General features: G+C 55.3%; 6 protein-coding genes across 6 annotated transcripts; 4 read left to right on the forward strand and 2 right to left on the reverse strand.

The window, feature by feature from the left end:
- Positions 1-1,051: 1,051 nt before the first annotated feature.
- On the forward strand, positions 1,052-4,126 carry GCG54_00009189 (uncharacterized protein; the record flags this gene model as incomplete). The annotated part of the gene is made up of 3 exons (XM_045409138.1): positions 1,052-3,089; positions 3,142-3,636; positions 3,687-4,126. Coding segments are annotated over 3 exons (2,973 nt in total), but the record flags the coding sequence as incomplete, so codon positions are not given.
- A 678-nt stretch (positions 4,127-4,804) lies between these two features.
- GCG54_00009190 (uncharacterized protein) lies at positions 4,805-5,629 on the reverse strand (the record flags this gene model as incomplete). The annotated part of the gene is made up of 1 exon (XM_045409139.1): positions 4,805-5,629. One exon carries the CDS (start codon positions 5,627-5,629, stop codon positions 4,805-4,807), a length of 825 nt encoding a protein of 274 aa, XP_045256384.1.
- Positions 5,630-7,251: 1,622 nt separating this feature from the next.
- On the forward strand, positions 7,252-8,915 carry GCG54_00009191 (uncharacterized protein; the record flags this gene model as incomplete). Its single annotated transcript, XM_045409140.1, has 2 exons — positions 7,252-7,996; positions 8,047-8,915. The coding sequence occupies 2 exons, from the start codon at positions 7,252-7,254 to the stop codon at positions 8,913-8,915; spliced, it is 1,614 nt and encodes a 537-aa protein (XP_045256385.1).
- A 501-nt stretch (positions 8,916-9,416) lies between these two features.
- Positions 9,417-9,962, forward strand: GCG54_00009192 (40S ribosomal protein S30-A; the record flags this gene model as incomplete). The annotated part of the gene is made up of 3 exons (XM_045409141.1): positions 9,417-9,469; positions 9,739-9,850; positions 9,939-9,962. The coding sequence occupies 3 exons, from the start codon at positions 9,417-9,419 to the stop codon at positions 9,960-9,962; spliced, it is 189 nt and encodes a 62-aa protein (XP_045256386.1).
- Positions 9,963-11,797: 1,835 nt separating this feature from the next.
- Positions 11,798-12,849, forward strand: GCG54_00009193 (uncharacterized protein; the record flags this gene model as incomplete). The annotated part of the gene is made up of 2 exons (XM_045409142.1): positions 11,798-12,078; positions 12,150-12,849. The coding sequence occupies 2 exons, from the start codon at positions 11,798-11,800 to the stop codon at positions 12,847-12,849; spliced, it is 981 nt and encodes a 326-aa protein (XP_045256387.1).
- Positions 12,850-16,244: 3,395 nt separating this feature from the next.
- On the reverse strand, positions 16,245-19,387 carry GCG54_00009194 (Nitrogen catabolic enzyme regulatory protein; the record flags this gene model as incomplete). Its single annotated transcript, XM_045409143.1, has 3 exons — positions 16,245-18,272; positions 18,462-18,846; positions 18,984-19,387. 3 exons carry the CDS (start codon positions 19,385-19,387, stop codon positions 16,245-16,247), a joined length of 2,817 nt encoding a protein of 938 aa, XP_045256388.1.
- Positions 19,388-21,964: the final 2,577 nt, after the last annotated feature.

Genomic DNA, 21,964 nt, shown 5'->3' on the forward strand with positions numbered 1-21,964 from the left:
TCACAGCAGCACGCCAAAGCAAGTGGACGCATCTCAGTGTCACCCACCCCTCAGCTCACCCCGCTTCCTCTCTCTTGAGTGAGTCTGAGGTGCCCTCTCACAGTGACCCGACTTCATCTCAGGTCAGGTCAGCGGCGTCAGTGGGTTCGCCTTACCTAAGGCTGGCTGCTGGGCTCCGTCACCCGTGCGCTAAGCCTGCGCTTGCCGTTGGCCATGCCTGAATGGACGTGGGTAGTCACCAGTGTGTGGACGTGGAAGCACCGAACGTGCGACGTGGGGGGGCCCGGTGGGTCTTGCCTTCCAGCCCCTGGGTCTGGGTCTGGGTCTGGGCGGGCTGAAGCTGCACCCTGCAAAAAATGCCCTGCTGATGCTCCAGTGTCAGTGGTGTCCCCGTCGTCGGTCGTCGGCGCTCGCCCTCCAGGTCCCCACCGGGGCCTGCCCGGGTCCAGTCTGGGTCTGGGTCCTGCACTGCACCTGAGGTGAGGTGCCTGCCCTGGGTCCCGCTGCCGCTGCAGACAGTCCCCTCCTCGGAGCTAAGAATACCTACCTACTGCGGTAATGGCAACCAAAGCACAGTCGTCACTGCCAATTCCCCTCCGTCATGGCACTTCCCCGCCATCATCTCATCCAATCCGTTCATGGGAGCTGCATCAGGCCACTTTCAATGTCCTGTCTTTCTTTTCTGGCCCACCTCATATACCTCGCTGGTGCAATTCCCGTCCTCGACAGTCCACTGGATGGATGCGGCTGGTGGTAAAAAAAAAAAAACTCGTTCTTGCTGTGACGTCCTCCGAGATGTTTCGCTTGCTGAACCTGCACCTCCGATGCTCCTCTCCCCTGGTCTGAGATGCGAGATGCTCTGACGATCTGTACCCGTTGCTCCCTTGCATGTTGCTCTACCGCGTGACCACCATCCGGGACCCAGCTCCAATTGCCCACCTGCACCCCTTTTGTCTTTGTAAACCACAACTTCCTCCTTTTCTTTTTTGTCTTGTGTCAGACGTCAGAGAAGCTGCTTGTCAACCGATATACAACACCCTCCAAGACAGGCCACGAGCGTGGTCAAGCCATTGAGAACAAAGACTTCACTTCCACCTCCTCAAAGAAGCCTACCCGGCCCTGCCAACCGCCATTCTACTTCAGTTTCGTCCAATTGGATCATCCTCGCTTCAGCCGTTGCAAAAAATATAAGCCGTTGTGTCTCACCAGCAAACCCCAGGTTTCCCCTCCGCAAAGCAGTGCCGAATCCCGCTCCTCTCGATCGCCGCCCCCTCTTAACCCCAACAAGCCACTCCCTTCCCCGCCTCCTGCCGACAGCGAGCAAGTCAATGGCCAAAAGGCCAAACCAGTCTTGAAGCTGACCAAAATCATGGCGACCCTCAGCGACGATGACATTGAGAAGCTCTTCTCTGGAGCTCCTCAGTACTTTGCCCGCTCCGAGGGCCATTACACCGGTGCCCCGCATCCTTCCGTTGCCTTTCCCTGGGACGAGTCTCTCGAGATCCGCGACTTGACCGACCATGTCCAGATCGAAGACGCCGCCTGGAGCTGCATCACAGCATGGCCTCATATCACGAGAGACATGAATAGCAACCCCGCTGCCATCAAGTGCGCCAGAGAGAGGAAGCGCGCCCACTTCTACCCCCGATGTCGAGAAAGGCCTAATATGCTGAGCATGCAAGGGTTGGAGAAGGGCACCATGGGATACCAGGCCGCTCTTGAGGTTCCTGTTGGAGATGCTCTGCAGGAAGAACAGTTCGGTTTTGGCACTCTTGGATCCAAGGCCAACGCCATCATCGATGCGCGCCAGAAGCTGCTTGCTTCCAAGGACGGCCTTCGCCGCCAGGAGGAGTCGGCTATACTGGACCAGCTTATTAAGAATGGTGCGAGGTACAAGGAGAACCGGATTCACAGGAAGATATCCCATACCTTGTACAACGAGCTGTTCCTTGGCATCTTGCACCCGCCCACCCGGGTGATCGATCACCATGACCCTTACAGCCTCTCGGTCCAGATACAGGCCCTCGTTAAGGTGCTTGCAGCGCCCAACGTCTGGGTCGACTTCGCGCATGTGGAATGGAGAATTCGTCTAGGCCAGATTCTCTGGGGCTCGTTTGAGGGCGACGAAATTGAAACCGACCCTGAGGTCGACGACGCCGAAACCAACGAAGCACGTAAAGAAGAGAGATATTGGTTGCTGCTTCAGATTCTCCTGTCGTGCGAGCTTCTAATAAGATTAGACGCAATCACCGAGGGCGAAGAGCTGGGGATTGAGAGCATTAGACCCGCCGAGATTCATCGTTTTGAAAAGGACGCGAACCAGTCCGTCAAGTGGTCGCTACATCTTGCGCGGGCTTGGCTAGAGAACATCGAAATTGTCGAGGCCAAGGTCGACCCAGCCAATGTTGGCCAGAAGCGCAACTCCGGCGGCTGGCTGGCTTCGTTAACTGGCAAGATGAGCCTGCACCATAACAACAACCATGCCAATTCAGGAGAGAGCATGTCCATTTACACTATCCAGGGTCGTTACAGCGAGAGACAAGTCAATGGCCTCACACACTTTGCGCGGAAACTACGATGGCCAGATATTGAATCGGACATTTACGCCGAGCAGATCGAAGAAACCGTGGGAAAGGTGTCGGAGGCAACCCCTATTCATACGCCCGCGGAAACCCCTTTGAGTATTGACACCCGGAGGTCGTCCTACTTTGGTGGCGGCAGGGCAGAAGCCAGCGTCACGAAGCATCCGTCGGGCAAGCGTGGCGTTTCTGCGGCTCTCCACCCGTCTGGTTGGCTTTCCAAGTCCTATGTGTCGGGACTCATGCTTCCTGGCGAGGGACTGTACCACTTGATCATGTCCACTTTGTTGGAAAACGACAAAGAAGCTATGGCAAAGCTGGGGCCAATGGCCAACCTCTGTGGTGGATTTGTCTACCGGGGCAAAAGCTTTTGGAGCACAGCTTGCATCGTTGGCCGTGTTTTGGCAGCTGGTAAGGGCTCTGCCCAATGCATGGGCTGGATTTCAAGCGACATCACGCCTCAAGGCCACGGCGAAGGCTGGATCAACGTTGACGTTGCCGATGTTTCTGGTAAGTGAACAGACAGTTCTTATTTGTGCGTGATTGCTAATTCTTGTGACAGCCGATATGAAGAGGACGGGCAGACAAGCTCGGCTTTGGGGTAAGACACACGTTGAACGGGACTCGTGCGTCCTGGGGGACGCTGACCCCAGCTCCGTCTTGCCCGCGGATTTCATCATTCCGTACGAGAACAACTACTCTGAACCGCCGCCCAGTCTGACCATCGATTTCCTCTCTCTGAATCTCTCCGCGCCTGTGGATTCGGTTGACACCACACCCACTGAGGAATTCGTGACTCCGCTCTCCGATGTGACCAGAAGTTCAGAGATCCACACCTATCCGTCCTCCATCTCGTTTTCCGTCGGCTCTCTCGGCGGCGAGTCCAAAGAGCACAATTTTGCGCTGTCTAACGACATCCATTTCGTTACCGCGCATCCATGTGCTCCATCATCTCATGTCAAGGTGATGAGGTCGCCTTCAAGCCCCACAATCCAGCAAATCGATGTGGACGGCACCGGCATCGGCGGCAAGAGCTCTAGCCCTGCCACCATCACCGGTAAGTTACCTGCATCTCGCAGCGCAGCCACGTATACTGACTCTCTCCAGGACATCCCCTGCACAAAATGTTCACTTACACGGTGATCCACCTTTCCGAGCTGCTTGAAAAGTCGACCGCCTCGCTGGACGACCTGCTGCTCAACACGGCCTCCGTCCGGCGCCCCTCTCTCACACCAACCATTAATACGACACCCCGGGTCCTGGTCATTGACTGCATCACGGGTATCACGCGCCAGCCGCCGACGCAAGAGACTCCGACGTCGCCTATCCTGGAGCGGACCGCTAACGGCGCCAGCCTCGCGGCGGCTAAGATGCACCTCGAGTCGCGGCGCCGTCAGTTCGGTAGCGACATGGAGATCCTCGTCCGTGCCTTTTGCGCCGAGAAGGGCTGGAACGCCATCATCTCGCGACGTCGACGAGGCTGCCTTGCCTGTGCGATCAGAGAGGCCGGGGCACTGGCGTGGAAGGTCATCATTCGTGTCGAGTAGAAGGCCGCCCTTTTATTTCATTTGTACATGTAAAAGCTTGACAGCGGACGGTTTCAATGTTTTTTTTTCTTTTCTTTTTTGGGCGTACGGGGGACTGGGACGGAACTACATGGGGTACACGACGTACACATGCACACACGAGAGGCATATCAAGCGTTGCTTCCAAGGAATGACTGAAGAAAGACGGAACGAGGTGTCTGCATAGTTACGTAAAAGCGGCAGTGCGAGATACCCCCTGATATACAAATACGCTGTAAAGAAGATAATCAACTCTCCTCAGCCCCGTCAGTCGTGTAACGTTTTGAAGAGTGTTGGTGTCAGACGCTGCTGCACTGAATAGGAAAAGCGGCGCCGGTTCGTGGCTTGACCGTTGCAAAAAAGTAAAGCCATTTATATGCATGTTTAAACGAAGGTGTGCTATGTCGCGTGGCACTGCAGGCCAAGTAGGTACGAATACGTAAACTAAGAATGCTACACTGAAAACAGCCGCACCATGTGCTCGAAAGACTCATCATCGCAAGGAATGCACACACGACGCAGACCACCCGTCGTCACAATCTGAGAGCCTTACATTGGTATCATGCCAAATCACACACACACGCACACAAACAAATAGCCTCCTCTGTTTCGTTTGCGCATCACGAAAACGTTTTCCTCACATCCCCAACCCAAACCAGCTTAGAGGTCGCTGCCGTCGAACCAGCTGTCGACGCTCCACTCCTTCCAGCCGCGCTCCTCGCCGGGAAGCTTGATGGCCTCGTACTCGTCGCGGGTGACCTTTTGCCACTCGTCGAGGGGGATCCAGCCGATGTAGGCGCGGTCGCCGAAGCCGCCGATCCAGTAGACGGAGGTGACGACGAAGCGGACCCACTCGGACTCGTGAACGGGGCTGCCGGGGAGCCAGTACTTGCTGTCGGGGTGCTTCTTGACGAAGCAGCCGGCGAGCTTGAGGGAGGTGACGGGGTCGACCGGGATCTTCTCGAGGTAGCCCATCAGGGAGAAGCGGGGGAGGTTCGCGGCGGAGTAGGGGACGGTATCGGGGCCGTCCATGATTTGTTGGTCGTCGCCAAAGATCTTCTGCTTCAGGGAGGACAGGAGAGAGATGCGCTTGGCCGGGGGGAAGGGCGGCACCCAGTGCATGGAGAGGGAGATGTTGGAGCCGGCACGGACGTTCTTGAACGAGGTGGCGATGGTGATTGCGAGGATGGTGGGGTTTCCCTCGTCCTCGCAGTCGGCGACGTAGTCCATGAGGCCGATGGGCATGCCGGAGAGATCTGAGCCGGAGGCGGAGTGGGCGCCGGCCGGGAAGACCGTGGAGAGCTCCGCGAGCTTCGTGTGGGCGAGGATGCGGCGGGCCATGACGGCGGACTCGTACGAGGACGGGATGCGGGTGAGGGCGTCGGCGGCATCGTCTGGGTTTTGGAGGATGTGGGAGGGGGTTCCCGCTGGGAGGAGGGCGGAGGCGGAGGCCGCGAGGGCGAGGAGGGAGGCGATGGACTTCATTTTCAGAGAGCCAGTCGGTGGTTGTCCTAAGGGGGGAAAGGAAAAGAGGATAACGGCAATCGTGCGAGGGGGGTAGCAGCCGGTTTATGTAGTTCCTCACTTGAGGCTTCCTTTATTCGGTCGGTCGGTCGGGGAGGACGGGATCGGATCGTACGAGGTTGTGCTGGCGGGTCGGAAAGGCTAGGATGGCCAAGAGTTTGTCTTTGGGAGTCGCCTAGGTGAGGGCGAGAGGCTATTGAAGTGCAGGTGCGGCGCGGGGACGATGCCTGCTTTTGGAGGTTCTTTTGAGACGGAGGTCTTGGTCTTGTTCGGTCGGGGTCCGCGCTGGGCGGCAATATACGGGGTACGTAATGAAGAAATCGCAATAGAGCCCTGGATCGAGCGAAGTACGGCGTGTTGGACGAGTCGGGTTCTGTAGCGGGCGTGATGGGGACGGAGGTTGGCTAGGTAGGGGTTGGTCAGTAGGTTACCTCAGGTCTTGGTTTAGCAAGCAGACTCCGCAGCGGCCATGAGGAGGAAGAGTGGACATGTGATGTCTAGGATGAGACGCTTGGCCGGGGTGGTTTAGATCTGATAAGCCAAACGTCGCCTAGCGCCGAATTGTCAGAAGGTTTTTGCTGGGTCTCCCACTGGGAAGGCTCATCATGCGGGCATGGGTAGGGGCATCGGCCGCTGTATGCGAGCCTGCAGGTTGGTTGATTTTTCCCTCTCTCTCGCTTGTTGAGCGTCGGTCTCCCACTTGGCCTTGGGCCGAGAAGGTTAGACCAGTTTGTGTGTATGTTTGCGTGTATATGTGTGTGCCTTGCAGGGAAGAGGTTGCATGATCATTTCCGATGGATGGTGGGAGCGAGTGGTTCGATACGGGAGCATGTGTGATGTTGATGGGTTGGTTGGGAGGACGAAAGGACGAACAGCCTGCCAGAACATGGTTTGCTCAGATCTGCGTGCCTTCAGTGAATCATGCTCGCGCGGAAATCGCAGCGTGTTCCCCTCCGGTTCTTGCCCTCAGCGCCAGCCACATGCAGAGTCAATCGGGAATGCACCATCTGGAATGAGCACGAGGAGCGGCTGCGTCAGACAAATAGCGTTGAACGGCGATTTTCCAAAATGTCACATAAAGTTCTTCGAAGCAAACTGACGTCTGGTCACTTATGCATACAACATGCTGCTCCTGGCATTACGTAGATACCTGATTAGATGTAAAAGGCTCTGATTTGCCTGGGACCCAGAGAGGTACCTAACGTCCCTGGAGGGGAAGGAGGGCTTTGTCGCTAGCGAGCTTTGATTGGTGGAGCAGTGTTTTCTCAGCGGGGCATCTGAAAGGCGCGCTCTACCACGTAAGGGGGGCAACACTGTACAGATTGAGCCCTTCTTTTGACGACGCGACGACATTGAACCGCTGTAGAAGGCGCGCCTTGGTCCCCGGGGGAGATTCTCGAGTTTCATCTTCATTCGGCGCCCTCTGTGGTACGAAGGAGGGCATTCGGCAGCACCCGTTGTCTCACTATCAATCAACCCCACTGAAAAACTGCATCTCATCTCAGTCGACGGACTTAAAGGAGTGGACAAGAGCCCTCGCAGACACCAAAAAGTCCCAGATTGAGATGGAAACACAGACCGAGATGGCAACATGGAACGGTCTCCCTGTAGAGCTCAGAGGCCTCATCCTCGGCCACCTGGCCAACAGCGCCGTCGCCGAGCGTCGCTCCAAAATCTGGCGGAGCAAGGCCAATCGCCACGACATGGGCAGCTACGCCGTCGTATGTCGCCAGTGGCAGGGCTTCATCGAGGAGATCAACTTTAGCTCGCTCGAGATCAACTCCGCCAAGGATCTCTCGCGCTTCGACGAGCTGACCCAGGACCCCCGTCGCCGCTCGCTGCTTCGCCGGTTGGCCCTGCGTATCGAGCTACCCCGCTATGCCCTCAAGCTCGCCAAGGTCCCCGAGACCGACGAAGAGCAGAATGCCAACGAGATCGCCTTTACGCAGGCCATCTGGACCTTTTTCGACATTCTTAGCAAGTGGGAGCCGACGGGGAAAGGTAGCATCGAGCTAGAGTTAAGCGCTGCTTCACCGAGCGACAAGAACAAGTACTTTGGCGAAGCGGGCCTCGACCAAGACGGCAATTCGAGATTTTTCGATCATGATCTGGACTTTTCATTCATCACTGCAGCATGCGAGCAGATTGGACGGCACGGCTTGCCGGAGGTCTCTGTGGTGTCAAGCTGTCAGGTGCTTAGACAGAATCATCGCAACTTTTCATCGCGGTCGCTTCTCACCATCTACTCGAGTCTGCCCAATCTGAGGGAGGTTCGATACGAGCCATGGCATCAAGTGGATATGGAGGCACAACTAGAGGTTGACTCAGGTACTAACCCCCCTTTTATGGTTGCTCGAATGTGATGCTAACTTTTAAAGACCACGCACGAAGCCTACCCTTTTGGCCGTCGTACATCAAGCGCTTCAGCATCTTCGAGCACTTCGACGCCTTTAACGACGGTGCCGGTGGCGAAGAATGGGAAGACGCAGATTCCGACAGTGATGATGATGCTGCGGCAGGGGGAAATGGAGGCGGCAATGCTGACACCAACGACGCCGAGGACCAGGGCGACGTACCAAGAACAGCCTGTCCAAGCCTGGGTCACAATCTCGGATACCTCAGTTTACAGGCTGAAGAGATGGCCGTATCTAATGTTGCCGACGCCTTGGACTTCTTTGGTGGTGTCCTCGGCCGCAAAACCACAACTTCAATCTGGCAAAATCTGCGCCTGTTGACTCTGACTTCCCACACAATGATCTCTGGCGTGCAACCCGAGAACATCAACGCCGTCCTCTTCCTCACAGCTACAGCGGCAAAGCACATGCCGGCGCTCAAAATGCTGGAGCTCTACAAGGTGGACCAGTTCGGCGCCGCCGTCTTCCGCTATACTGTAGACGACAGGTCGACAACTCTCAGCTGGGAAGGCACATGGGAGTTCCGCGTAGAGAAGCGCGTTAGGGACGCCTTTGCGAGCGTCGCCCGCAAGAACACGCCAAACGAGCTGACATTTCTGCCGGAGACCTTGCTGGGCGACTACCGCGGACCATTCGTCTTCATCAACGAGAACCTTAGGTCCAAGGAGCTGGTGCTACATCCTACGTCGCTAGAGGACATGCTGTCCAAGAAGATGGACAAGTGCAAAGCCTGCAACGGCTTCTGCGCCCACCCCAAGACGGGCGTTCAGGTTGAGTGGGAGTCGCTGGCCATGATCCCTGGCCCGGAGGAAACCGAGGACGGGGATGTGTGAGATCGATGCTCTAGTACATTATGGATGAGTACATGATTAGATACCCGGCGCGCGCCTGGAAACGACGGCATGGCATAGACAAAACAACATGAGTGAAAGTTTACCACATATGTCAAAATATTTAGTGAATCTCTTCCAATCAGTCAAGCCGAGTCTAGTATCACCCCTAATTCTCGCCGATGATTCATTCGGCGTGCCACGGACGCTCTGGGAAGGTCCTAACTCCTAAGTCCGAATTTTTGCCGGGCCAATTCTCTCCGCCAAAGCCAAACACCCGCTGGGAGAGGGGAAAAACAAAACAAAGGATGCACTGCTCGCCAAAGCCCGATTCGCCCCACCCCCACGTGACCAGGGTCCACGCACACAAACGGACAATTCGCCCTCGCTCCAAGCCTGCCCTCACCCCATCGCAAGCAACCCGACGCCCATCGCCCGCGAGCATTCTCGACAACCCTACTCACCGAAAAATCAATCACAGCAACACCACCCCAAGCCGACAACATGGGAAAGGTTCACGGATCGTTGGCGCGTGCCGGAAAGGTCAAGTCTCAGACGTAAGTCTTGTCCCGGCCGTTTTTCTGCTTGTTTTTGGGAGGAGGAGGCGACGCTTGGGTCATCGCGGCAAACGAGGGGGAAACCAGACACCGGTCGGTCGGAAAGAGGAGGAATCATTTCGGTGCACCGCACAACGCGTGCAGACTATTTCATCGCAAGACGACAGAAGATTTATGGATGATGAGAAAACGAATGACCGATCGGGCTTTTGTTTTTCGCTGGGACATTTGATCGATGGAAGACGACTAGATGCTGACATTCTCGATAGCCCCAAGGTTGAGCCCCAGGAGAAGAAGAAGACCCCCAAGGGCCGCGCGAAGAAGCGTCTCACATACACCCGCCGCTTCGTGAACGTCACCCTCACCGGTGGCAAGCGCAAGGTACGATTCCCTCGATGAAGACTCTCGCTCCGTCTTCGAAACCCCCCGACGATAAACACAGCCTTGAACTAACGCCACCGACTAACAGATGAACCCCAACCCCGGCTCTTAAGCTCCCTGCCCTCTTTCTGTTTCCCACAATGCATTCGATACGACTCTAGGAACGTCTGGGCCCACACCGACATGAGGGTGGAATCGACGGGACGTTGTTAAAAAGGGTGGTGGCTGGCGAACAATGGAGAAATCTTTTTTATGGGAAAATGCCCCCGTTCGGCGTCGGAGGAAGTGCCCACGCACTGCAAACGTGGAGGAAGCCTCCCCGCCCCTTTCGGCTCGACGATTGGCATTAAAGAGAAACACGAATGCGTACTGCAGAAATACGTAAAAAATCATTTCGGTTTTCTGGCATTCAAATCGGAAATGGGGAAATTCATTTTACATGCCGCTTCCATTGTCTTTATTTCGCCACGCCCGCATGCGCAATGTTTGACTGCCTTACGTTCCGGGATGTCCAGGGCCAGCTGGTCCCTCGCTCGAGGAGAAATATATGACTGTTTCCTCCTGCTGTACGAACATTTTCACTGTTCCCTGCCGTGACGAGATAGCTGACCGCGGTGGCAAATGTCAGATACCGCAATCAGCTTTGTCGAATCCACACCTCCGTTGTGTCCAGTTGGTCATTTTTGTCTGCGACGGACACCCGTTCGAACGCTATTGCGCTTCGAAGCATACTAAGCTGGTCCAGAAGGAGACAGCGAAACACCGCAAAGATTCATTTACCAAAGGACTACAACCCGGATTAACCCCACGCTCAAGTTTGAGTCACGACTTCATCAAGAACTTACTTGACCCGTGAGCTAGTGTAAGAAAAGCGTATTGTTGAAAAAAGCCCGCTTAGTACTCGACGCTACGCCATTCCCGGTAACTTGCTGGACCAAGATCTTGAGTGCGAGGACAGTTGCGGTTGATATTGCCACTCCATTGGTCTATGTTCTGGTGACTGGCAATACCTTTGAGGGTTCTGGCATCATGCTGTGAATCTCTCGATGAAGGTTTGGTGGCTTTTGACGGACGAGCAGGTTGCAGCCAGAGACGTTTCCACACCGAGACACTAAAGGTCCCAAGACAGTGTGGTCGAGATACTAGATCGTTCCTAGCTACTTCAGTACGGAGGGAACTAGGTTATTAAGGAGTTCGCTCCTAGCCACACACTGGCCATAGGTTGCACACACTGGCCATAGGTTGCACACACTGGCCATAGGTGGCTCCTTTTGGCCCATTAGCTTCTTTCCTCGATAAGACTATCCAAGAGCTCCAGGCAGGAGAAGCCAAGAAAAGGTGGAAGGAGAAAGTGCCTGTATGGACCACCGAGGGAACCCAAGATGTAGACCCAGAGAGTTGGAGCTACCAACGAGAACATGCCTAGTGATTTTTGCCACCCCCTTATATCCAGGTCGTTTGTCTGAAGGATACTTTTCACTTGAGGCCATCTTCGTAGGTCGTGCAGCTCAAGCTTGGCACGACGAACTCCAGGTAAGTCGGACCAGAAATTCAAGTTTTCACATGACAGAAAGTCGAACGGTTCAGAACGACTCTCGCTGCTATGACTTAAGAAGACGTTACCAAGCTGCCTTTTGACGAGGACAGGACTACCTCTATGTTTGTACAGGGTTGGACTGAGCAGCGGCCGTCCATGACCCTGGATAGTCAACCTCTGCGAGTTTCTCGCGCCCCAGATCAAAGTTTGATAGCCCGAGGCACCACACAGTAGATTGCAAGAAGCTTCAGCTACCTTGACATCTCATGCCAAAAACTTATAAAAACACATGCTCGCCGCCAAACCCTTCACTTGCTCTCCAACTTCTTTCTCCGATACAACTTTCACCCAAACATTACTTGTATGATTTCAACGACGACAACAACTACTAATATAACTACAACACTACAATGAAGTTCGCCTTCGCAGCCACGCTGTTGCTGACCGCAATTTCGGGCGTCGCGGCCGTTGGGTGGCCGTCAAACGCTGGCTACTATCACGGAGCAGAAGGCATCGTGCCCCCGGGACCCTGGGATGAGCCCGACGCCCGATCCAAGTGCAAGTATAGTAGGGGGAGACAAGTCGGGGGTGGACGGCGGTCGCGTTTCCATATCCGGATCAAGGACTTCAAAGGCGACGCCCCCTCCTTCTGCCATAGATTTTGGAATGACCTGAGAAAATGGGGTCTTATGTAAGTATTTCTTTTCCATCAAAAGCCCCATCCCGTCCTTTACATGGACATCGCTAACACGGATGGCACAGTTGCACGCCCAACTCGTTTGAGACCTGGAAGCCTTTCTGTGGCATGGAGGAGGGCGACCTTGCCTGGAGGTTCGAGAACAGCATTAGGTGTAACGAGGGCATGGTCGCATCCACCTTTTGGGAGGTGACCAAGAACGAGTGGGGAGGCATCCTCTGCAGAGACTACGCCGTCGATGAACAAGACGGCGCTTGTGCACACTGCCCCCTCATGAGCGAGCCTTTCTGGGCCCACACCATCTACGACAAGTTCAAGGATGACAAGAAGGATGACAAGAAGGATGACAAGAAGGATGACAAGAAGGATGACAAGAAGGATGACAAGAAGGATGACAAGAAGGATGCCAAGAAGAATTACGAGATGGATGCCAAGAAGAGTGACGAGAAGAACGACGAGAAGAATGGCAAGCCTGATGACGACTCCGCCGACCACCTCGACGAGGACTTATTTGACGACTCCGTCGACGACCTCGACGAAGACTTCTTTGACGAAGACCTCTTTGACGAAGACCTCTTTGACGAAAACCTCTTTGACGAAGACCTCTTTGGCGAAGACCTCTTTGGCGAAGACCTTTTTGGCGAAGACCTCTTTGACGACTCCGCCAACGACGTCGACGGAGACTTATCTGACGCCTTCGTCAACCTTGACGAGGATGACGAGAAGGAACACGAGGGCCTTATTGGCAAGGAATTCGAAGCCTGATCATCGCCCAAGTAGCTCACGGGAAAGCAAGTTTGACAATGCTGCATTTAGGTCAAGTCGGTAGCAGTCAGTGAGGGTAATATTCTTTAGGCTCAGTTTCATGTTTCTTTGGGAGTTTTGCTAGCTATGTAGTGTTAGTTAGCCATCCTGGCAGTGTTAGTCAACTATCTGGGCAATGTCTACACACATGTGTAAGCTGTATATCCCATACTGAAGCGGCTATGCTTCCTGTGTGTTCGCTTTCTTCGTCGCTGTCGCTGTCGTCGTTGCTACTAATTCCTATGTTATCGTCGTCTATCGTCGTCGTCTATCGACGTTATTACTGCCCCTGTTGTTGTCTCTACTGCTGTCGTTCTTGTGGAAGTATTGCGTGTGCTACGAACCTCTGCTCTGAACCATCAAGTTCCCTTTATCTTAATCACAAGAGCACTTTTTCGTAGCGCAGGTTTTTCAGACGAGAGCCTTGCTCGGAGTGTCCGCACATTAATACGAAAGAGCAATAACAACTGTACTAGGTGGATTCGAAGCAGTCCTCCTACAGTTTGTCCACGTCAATTGCCACGTACACCACGCATCGCCCATCGCACGCGCACCTTGAGAACTCAACCCGACCCAGACAACCCTCCGCCCTTCCCTCCTATCACCTTTTCGTCCCTATACAGCACTCTCAAACGAACCGCGCTTGACAAGAATCTGCCAAACTTTCAAGCCCGGGGGATCGCCTGCTTCATCGCCGCCGAGCACTTTTCCAAATCGTCCGTTCCGAACTGAGACTTGCAGACCCTGATGATCTCTGCTTTCTGCACGCCCGGCGGCGGCGTTAGATAAACCGCAGGCGGCAGCGGGACGACGGTGTACGTTGGTTTGGGCAGCCCAGCGGCGATTTGCCGCTGCCTCTGCTGCTCTGTGGGCGGTCCGGGACCGAAGAGGTTTTCTAGCCCGACGCCGGCGAGGAGGAAGGAAGGTCGCATTGTCGAATGAGCCGTGGGGTTTTGTGTTGTTTTCTTTGGATGAGACGGCGTTTGGCGGGCTATGACGAGGAATCTCTCTATGGCGGTGGTTCAAGAATTGGGGGGTGAGAACTTTTGTGAAAGCCTGGTGCCAGGATGTATCGTAGAAGATCAGCACGCAGATCATGCCGTGCGAGACGTGATCCAACGACATACGGGTGCGGTCTTCTTATACTCGGCATCTACACGCGTAACCCCTCTCTCGATGACGAAGCCGACGACCGCAGGGCTGGGCCGAGAAGGGCTGCGGTAGACACGACCACCGTCTGCGTCTGTCCGGACAAAGTAGCAGACTTTGGGATTATCGAAAGACTAAAACCCGAGAGACGTCGGTACATTCATTCTTCCCCCGCGTGGTCTGCTTGCGATGCGCGAGGGCTATTGGACGTGGCGGAGATGCATCACGCAGGCGTAGATAGTTCCCTCTTCTCCGTCCCCCTCGGACACTACCTTGGTTGGGTCGAGATGCAGGCGGGTGTTGCTTCCGAGTCTTACTCATCCTGCAGATTTGGAAGAACAAACAGCAATGCTGATGACACTGCCCTCACCTTTCGCAAATCCCCCCTTTGATGTGGAACATGTAACGGAAAGAAGACCCAATTTGATGGTCTCGTCAACAGCTGATGGCAGCGAAAGACACAGCACCCCAACGGGAAGTAATCACAATTCAATCTCATTCTACGTGTCGCACGCGGCACTCGAACAGTGACCCCCGTTCGCCAAGCCACAGCGAACTCAGAAAAACAACCTTGTCGACTGCAGTCGGGCCACATGACCAAAGCCACCAAGCCAGAGCGACAGGCAGCAGTCTTTTTAAGGCCATTTCCATGTCATCAAGCTCTCTGTTGTCTATCAGGATTGTGACTATTGCAACTCGACGTGAAAACGGGCGCATAAGCGATAGAAAACTCGCCGCATAGCTAGTTCGAAAAGGGGAGAGGAAAACAAGAACGCCTACAAATCTCAGAGGACCTATCTTGAGAAGGACGAGAAAAGAACTACACGATGAGATTCTCATTCATCTTGGCCGTCGCCGTCGCTCTAGGAGGAGAAGCTGCCGCAAAGCCGTCAAAACGCCCTCCCCTCTCCCCCGATTCACCCTACTTGACAGGGAATGGATGTCCGCAAGGTTGGAGAAATTACGGTGTGAGTGCAGCCTCCATATTCCCGCTAAGCCGTATATATGCTTCTAACAAGGCCGGATACATGTAGCTTTGTAATGGAGATTCGTGCCAGTGGGCAAACGGGAGGAATTACAGGTGCAGTCACGGATCCTGTGTAAGCCTTCTATCTCTCTCACCCCATTGCGAATTAGTCATTTTGCTTCCAAAGAAACCAAAGGGGAACCCTTTACTGATGTCAATACGTTGGTTTAGGTTGGCAAGGGAGGTGGTGACGGCGCTTGTTGTGGGTGGCCGGAAATAACTTGGGAGGGTGGAGCAACATGCCCCAACGGAGGTTGGTGATCTCGGGTGTCTGCCAGGGTGTATTCCAGACCGGCCTATCAGGCGTACTTTGGGAACCGGCGACGGAGCGGAGCATGTCCCCGTAATTTAGTGCTCCGGGTGTGGGGCGAGAAGGCCGAAGCCGATGGCAGTATGTAGTCCTTCCAGGTCGCACGACTCACCATCGGCTAAGTCAGGTATGACCATCACCAGCTTTCCATGTTGACCCGTCGCGGGGTCTCACTTAGCAGTACAAGTTCGAGGCATAAAAGAGGTATCTCAGTTTATATCATCCGATGCGTGGCTCTAGGTATAAAAACATGAAGTTGCCAATCCGTGAAACCCTCTCGCCCTCTGCGTACAAGGGGACCAGTATATCCGGCGCTCACCCAGGTCTTTCAAAGACGCCGCTCTAGAACGCTTGGAAGTAGAAAGCTCGTCCCTCCCAACGTATCTGGAGAAGATCCAGGTGGTGGCCGCGCGCTGGGGTAAAATAAAACAAACCCAGATCATGCTCGTAATTCGAGAACCGTTGCTCCTCCGTTAAAACATCATCATCTTCGGCGTCTACAGCCTGACGCATAAGCCACCATTACTCAGCGCATTAGCTGGGATATCGCTCGCAGATCAGACATCCCGAGGGTGCCTCTGATCCAAGAGAACAGACTTGCGCAATACAGCCGTTCAACCCCATTATGTTCCTTGTTCAACTGGCCAAAAAGACAGACAACCGCCGCATAAGGACCGATATCAAGGTCTGGTATCAAGCAAAATTCGTAAACAGCGCAGAAAGCATGGCCCGATCCTCAAATCGAACTCCGACCCGAGAGTGGGGAGAGAGTGTGTACCCCACCGCTGATTCTATAAGTCGCAAGAAAACGCTGAAATTCAAATGTGGCGCATTCCGTGTGATGCCATGCGAGCGGTCCATCACAGGGCCTTACAAACTCATCGTGAGCCACTCCCATTCTTGAGGACCGGATGCCGTACCGCCAGGGTTCATCATCGGCCCATTTTGTCCGCCTGGCATTCCCATCATGCCCGCGCCCATCATGGGACGCTGGGTCATGCCGAGACCGTTGGCCAAACCCAGGGAGCCTGTTGTTGGCATAGGCGTAAAACCAGTGGACCCGAGAGATTTCGCAGCCTCGTTTGAACCCGTCGAGTTTTCGGGGCTGTCGACTTCCATGCCAGAGAGCACATCGCTACCAGCACTCTTGCTGTGGCGGCGCTGACGCTTAGATGATCCGGAGGAGGACGAATTGCCACTGTTCCGGGGGAGAGAGGCGGCGCCAGGGCCCGGTGTGTTCTTTGGCGGCGCGGCGGCAATCGGCACCACGCCCTTGCCACCAGCAGCCGCGCCGGTAGACGAGCCCGTTCCGTAGCTGGTGGGCGTACTACCAGCAGTGTTGCCTCCGGATGCGGCTCCACTTGCGGGACTCTCGCCTTCGTTCGCACTGCCAGCGCGGGCAGCAGCAGGTGGTGTAGTGGCGGTGTTGACGGGTGTAGAGGAGATGGCCAGGGTCGAGTTCTTCCGTGAGCCAACCCCCGAATTGGCGGCGTTCTTCTTCGACCTCGTGCTTGTGCCGCCAACCGGCAGGCTTGCTCCCGAGCCACGATTCCTCTTTTTGATAACATCCGTCTTCAAACTCAGAGGTCGCACCACACCGTGGAGTTTCAAGAACAGACCACAGGCATTGCAAAGGGGCTGGCCTTCAGGGTTTCGTCTCCACAAGGGCGTTGTTTGGGTGAAGCAGTTTGTGCAAGTCGTCGGCGTGTTTCCCTCTCCCTGGTTGCCCGCTGCAGCCTGCAAGTTCGTTGTCGAGCCAGACTTAGAGCCAGGCGGCGACGAAGGTCGGCTCGGAGCCACGGATGAATAGCCAGAGACGGTGCCGTTGTTTTCGGGGGGTGAATTCGGTGTCGACTGTGCCATGCGGTCGAAGGGGTTTCCATTCCTTCCCAAGTGTCCTGCAGGAGTTGACGCAGTGCGCGGAACTTTGCTGCCTCTTCTATCTGACCCTTGACGAAAAGACTGCGACTGAGATCGCGGCAAGTTGCCGCCTTCCCAGTCGTTGTTGTCGACGTAGTCTGTCGTGGTGCCGCCGATGGTAACTTGTTTGCGAGGCGGCCCGCCCGGGTAGCGTGCAGCCTGCGTGCTATACTGCCCTGGCAGAGAAGGGTCCCAGCCTAGCGAGCTGCCGTCGTCCATGGGTCCAGGAGAAAAGTCTTGGTTCATGACCATGTTGCGATCGGCGAATGCACCACCATCCTCCTCGTCCGAGTCGGCACCAAAACTGAACATGCCCTCATTCGGCAGGGACATGCCAGGTGAGCGGACCGAATGATCTTGCTGGAAAACTTGCGTCGGATCAATGTGCCCAAAAGGACTGGTCGCACTGCTGAAGGCGGATACAGACTCCGTAGTAGGAGCAGATGCAGGGAACATGGGGTTCCCGTTCGTGTTGTTGTACATGAACTGCTGGTTCATTTGGCTTCCCATGTTCTGGGAGCCCGGGCGGAAGTTTTGCGACCTCTGGCCGCGCATATCCATCGATCCAAAGTAGAAGTTGTCGTTATCGGGCATGGGGTGCGGCGTCGATACAGTGGAATGATAAGCCGATCCCGGGGGCGAATAGAAATCTGACGGGTTCAACGAAGAGGGCTGGGCTCCAGAACCATTGTAGACGCTGGAAAAGGGGCCATGGGACACCATGGGCGAGGTGGAAGGGGAGAATGAGAAGTTCTGCTGGAAGGGCCCAGCTGAGGTGATGATAGGGTCGTTCTCGATGTAGGTATCGAGAGGGAAGGGAACTCCCGACTGATGCGGGTTCTGCGTCATGTTGGCTTGATTGGCGTTATCGAGTGAATATTCATGAAGTTCCGAGTCTGCATCCAAGTCATTTGAGTTTGTTGTGTTGCTGTTGACGGCGGGCACATGGGGAGAGAAGTCGGCCGGACGTTTACGGGTCTAAGTGCGGACGGGTCAGCGAAGCCCAAAAAAAGGCACTAACAGTGATATCGGGGGGTGTGGCGATGGGCGCTGGGGGGTGCGCCAGATAGGAAAATGAGATAAAAAAAAAAAAGTGATGGATGGGCGGGAAAAAACATGTGCGTCGCTGAATTGGGTTGCAGCTTTGACAAGGGAAAAGCGGCTCACCCGTCTCTCGTCAATGCTCGTTTTACGGTGATGGCGAGTAATGTAGTTGAATTCATCTTGGGTCTTTTGGTGGTGAGGAGGAAACGGAACCGACTGCGGGACAAAGTGCTGCTGAGCGACCGAGTCTTTGCGCGATTTGATGGGAATGGCGGAGGTGAAGGATGAGTGCATCTGGTTCCTGTCGTCGCTTTGCTTCTGTGGTTGAGGGGAAGGGTTCGTCACAGGCGTCGCAATGTTCTCGGAGAAGATGAAGTCGTCGAGATTCATGGAATCCGGGTGGTTGACGTTTTGCTCTGAAGACTTGCGCAATTGAGCAATGCCACTGGGTGCATTCAAGCCGAACGAAGCGGATGCAGCTGGCGGTGCCGGCGCAGATCGAGCGAGTCTGCATCATCCCACACAGGTTAGCCAGATCTGTCAGCTATGGCCGGCCGTAGTAGTCCTCGTGGCCACGGCATAAATGCAGCAATAGCAGAGCACCACAACAAATAAAAATTGAAGGCGCAAAGGGATATTTCTCACCTCGCCTTCTCCTCCTCCATTTGCTTCTTGCGCAAGTTGAGAGCCATCATTCTCCAGGTCAGGTTCTCCATGCGCTGCTGGTTAGGCAGCATCTGCTTCGTCTTGCTGAAGAACTTCCACACCTGAGTCGCCAGCGGATCCTCCCTCTGCATGTCCTCGGGGCTCTGGTTAGATTCCATGGCTGATGCCTTCTGAAATGGCGGAAAGGCCGAGTTTCGCAAAAAGTCGTCCTGCGCATTCGGATACAGCGCAGCGGAAAGGTCGAGTCTGAGGTCCCTCAGGCCGGCGGGCAGCTCGCTGGGACTGGCTTTGGAATGCGCCTGGGCTTGCGACGTAATGGCAGCAAACGGGTCGTCAGGCCTTCGCGGGAAGCGATAATCGTGTTCTGTTGATGTGGGATTCATTGAGGTGAATGGACTTGACGTCGAGATTGGTGACGATATAGTGGCAGCCATGTGAATAGGTTCTGTCTCTCGTGCTCTCTCTCAAGTGAAGCAGAGGGAAAGAAAAAAAAGCTTCCTTGGGGAGAGGGTAAAGGTTTCGGTTTCGGCGAGTCGAGGGTCACAAGAAAGGAATTTCCCCACGTTCGCTTGGCTGCAACTCTCACTCCCACACTGGTACTGGTCGTCTGTGACTGGGTGGCTTGCTTGTCTCCGACTCGCTCTCTCGCTGGGGCTGGTCGGCAGCAAAAGGTACTCTGTCAAGGTACCTTACCAATTACCTAGGTAGGTTGGCTATGGTGTAAGGCACACGCAGAACAGACACGCAGAGGTTTGGACAGAACAAAACCCGTATTCTGACGGCAGATGGTGTCTCTGGTGCTGTCGGAAAGGTCTCGAAAGGGTTAAGAAAGGAGTTTAGATCAGGAGGAAGGTTTCGATGACTGGGCCGTCTCTTCGATGGCGCTGGGTTTTTGGTTCGGTGCAGCAAGCGTCGAGGGGGAGAACGGGAAGAGACGTTTGTTTGTACTATGACCATGACCCTACAGGTCGGCGGCGGGAGGGATCTCTTGTCGCAGCGAGGGCCGGCGGAATAGTGGGCGGTATTGCGTAGGTAGCGCAGCGCGCGAGAGAGAGACAGAGACGACCTCCACTGAGAGAAGGAGCGCGCGACCAACAGCCGTGAGTGGTGTCGCTTGCTGGGATGCGATGGGACCAGCATCAGTGCCCACCCACGATACGTACTCTTTCTCTTAGCGCAGCGCAGGTAGCGTAGTGGGTGCCGTGCCTCGTGCAGGGTGTGTGCTAGGTGCCAGGTGCTGGGGGGGCAGGAGGGGAGGGGGGAGGGGGGCTGCGTGGTGGGTGAGTGGGAGTTGGAGTTGGAGTGGGAGTCGAAGTGGGCGGGTCGGCGTGGGACGGACGTCGTCGTGGTCGCCCTCTACCTTACAGTGGCTACCTTACCGGACGTGACCCTGGCCATGCAAATGCGGGAGGTGGGTGTGGAGCCCAATCGACCTCTCACCTACCGCGGTAGTACCTACTTTGGTACGAATCCAAGCCTCCCGTGCCTCTCGCTGCACTCTTCTGTCTGTCTCCCCCCCAAAGACCCCCCTCCTTCTCGCACAGAGAGAGAGTTCGTTCGGCTCCTGCACCTCTGAAAGACCAGCCGTTTTACTGGCCAATCTTGCGCTGCTTGTAATGCACCGAAGCAAAATGTGGATCTTGCACCGAAATTATTAAGGTGCTGTTGTAACTATCAGCAAGGTGGTGGGGGAGAACGAGAACTCCTAAGGCCCAAGAGGGGGACCGCCGCTACACATACGCCCGGGCTTTACATTCTCCTCTCTCTCTGCGCCTGGAGTACTATCATCCACGCTCAAGCCGCCGTCCGTCTGTCTGTCATTCGAGATGCCCTCGCAGAATGCCCCATCTTGTCTTCCGTGCCGCTCTGGAGCCTGCCTGCTGCACTCTGTACACGACCTTCCCTCGAGCTGGGTAGAGCGTGCAGCAGTCCAGTTGGGCCCCTCCTCCTCTCTAGGGACCACAGGCACCACTGCATCCCAACGTCTGTCGCTCCGTCAGGGGGCGAGGCCACAGGCAGATCCCAGCGAGAACCGACAGCGGCGGACTGCTCTTCCCGGCTTTCCACCATCACCAGACGGAAGATTGCTTAGCCTCACGATTCGTTGGTGGAAGTAGTTTACTTCACCGTTGTCGGTCCACGAGCTGGGAATACCCCTCTTTGAACCCAAATCCCCAATACCGCTTCTTTTATCCTGATACTCGCCCTCTGTCGGACCCCTCTACCGAGACGAGACGTTAACATGCCCCATCATCGACATCCTTCCTTTCAGGGGAACATCCTCCATGGGGACACCGAGGGGACTGACATCTGATCCGAATACACGCCGCGCCCGGCCCTACATCGCTACATCGCATGCTAACTTGTCCCTGACAGCTTGCTAGCAGTCGGCAGCACGAGCTTCATCCACTCCATCGGACACCATCTCAAGCCACGGCGTCTTCGAACGTCGCGAAGAACAAATCAGACGCATTTGTCAGGCTGACCATCGCACGCCGTAGGCCGACGGAGAACAGGTAAAAATACCGCTCAACCGTACGATGCCCTTTCTGAGAGGGTAGCACCGAGCCGAACTGCTTCAGCGTGGCAGAAACCAGTGCGCCGGGCAGCGGACGTTGAACTGAATTAGAAGAGGTGGGGGCCACTAGAGACCAGAGGCGGCAGCGGCAGACGAATCTTACGCACTCGTCTGTACCGCAGTACTGCCGTTCGGAGTCTGCCCGGCCGGCAGTCTAGCTCGCCGCTACCTTGTCTTCAGTGCAGTCAGTGCCTTGTCTTGTTGCTCCCTCTCCTGCGTCGTCTGCCTCTCCTCCTGGCATGTCAGCCACCCAAGACAGACAAGCGTCATCACCAGCACTGCCCGCCTTGCTGGTCGATTTCTGAGCATCAGCCAACATTTGCCATCGCTTCGGCCGTTCCTCCTGATCAGAGTCGAACAGCACACGACCTTCATCACTTTC

This window comes from Colletotrichum gloeosporioides (assembly GCF_011800055.1).
Source record: "Colletotrichum gloeosporioides strain Lc1 chromosome Unknown consensus_117, whole genome shotgun sequence".
NCBI lineage: Eukaryota > Fungi > Ascomycota > Sordariomycetes > Glomerellales > Glomerellaceae > Colletotrichum > Colletotrichum gloeosporioides.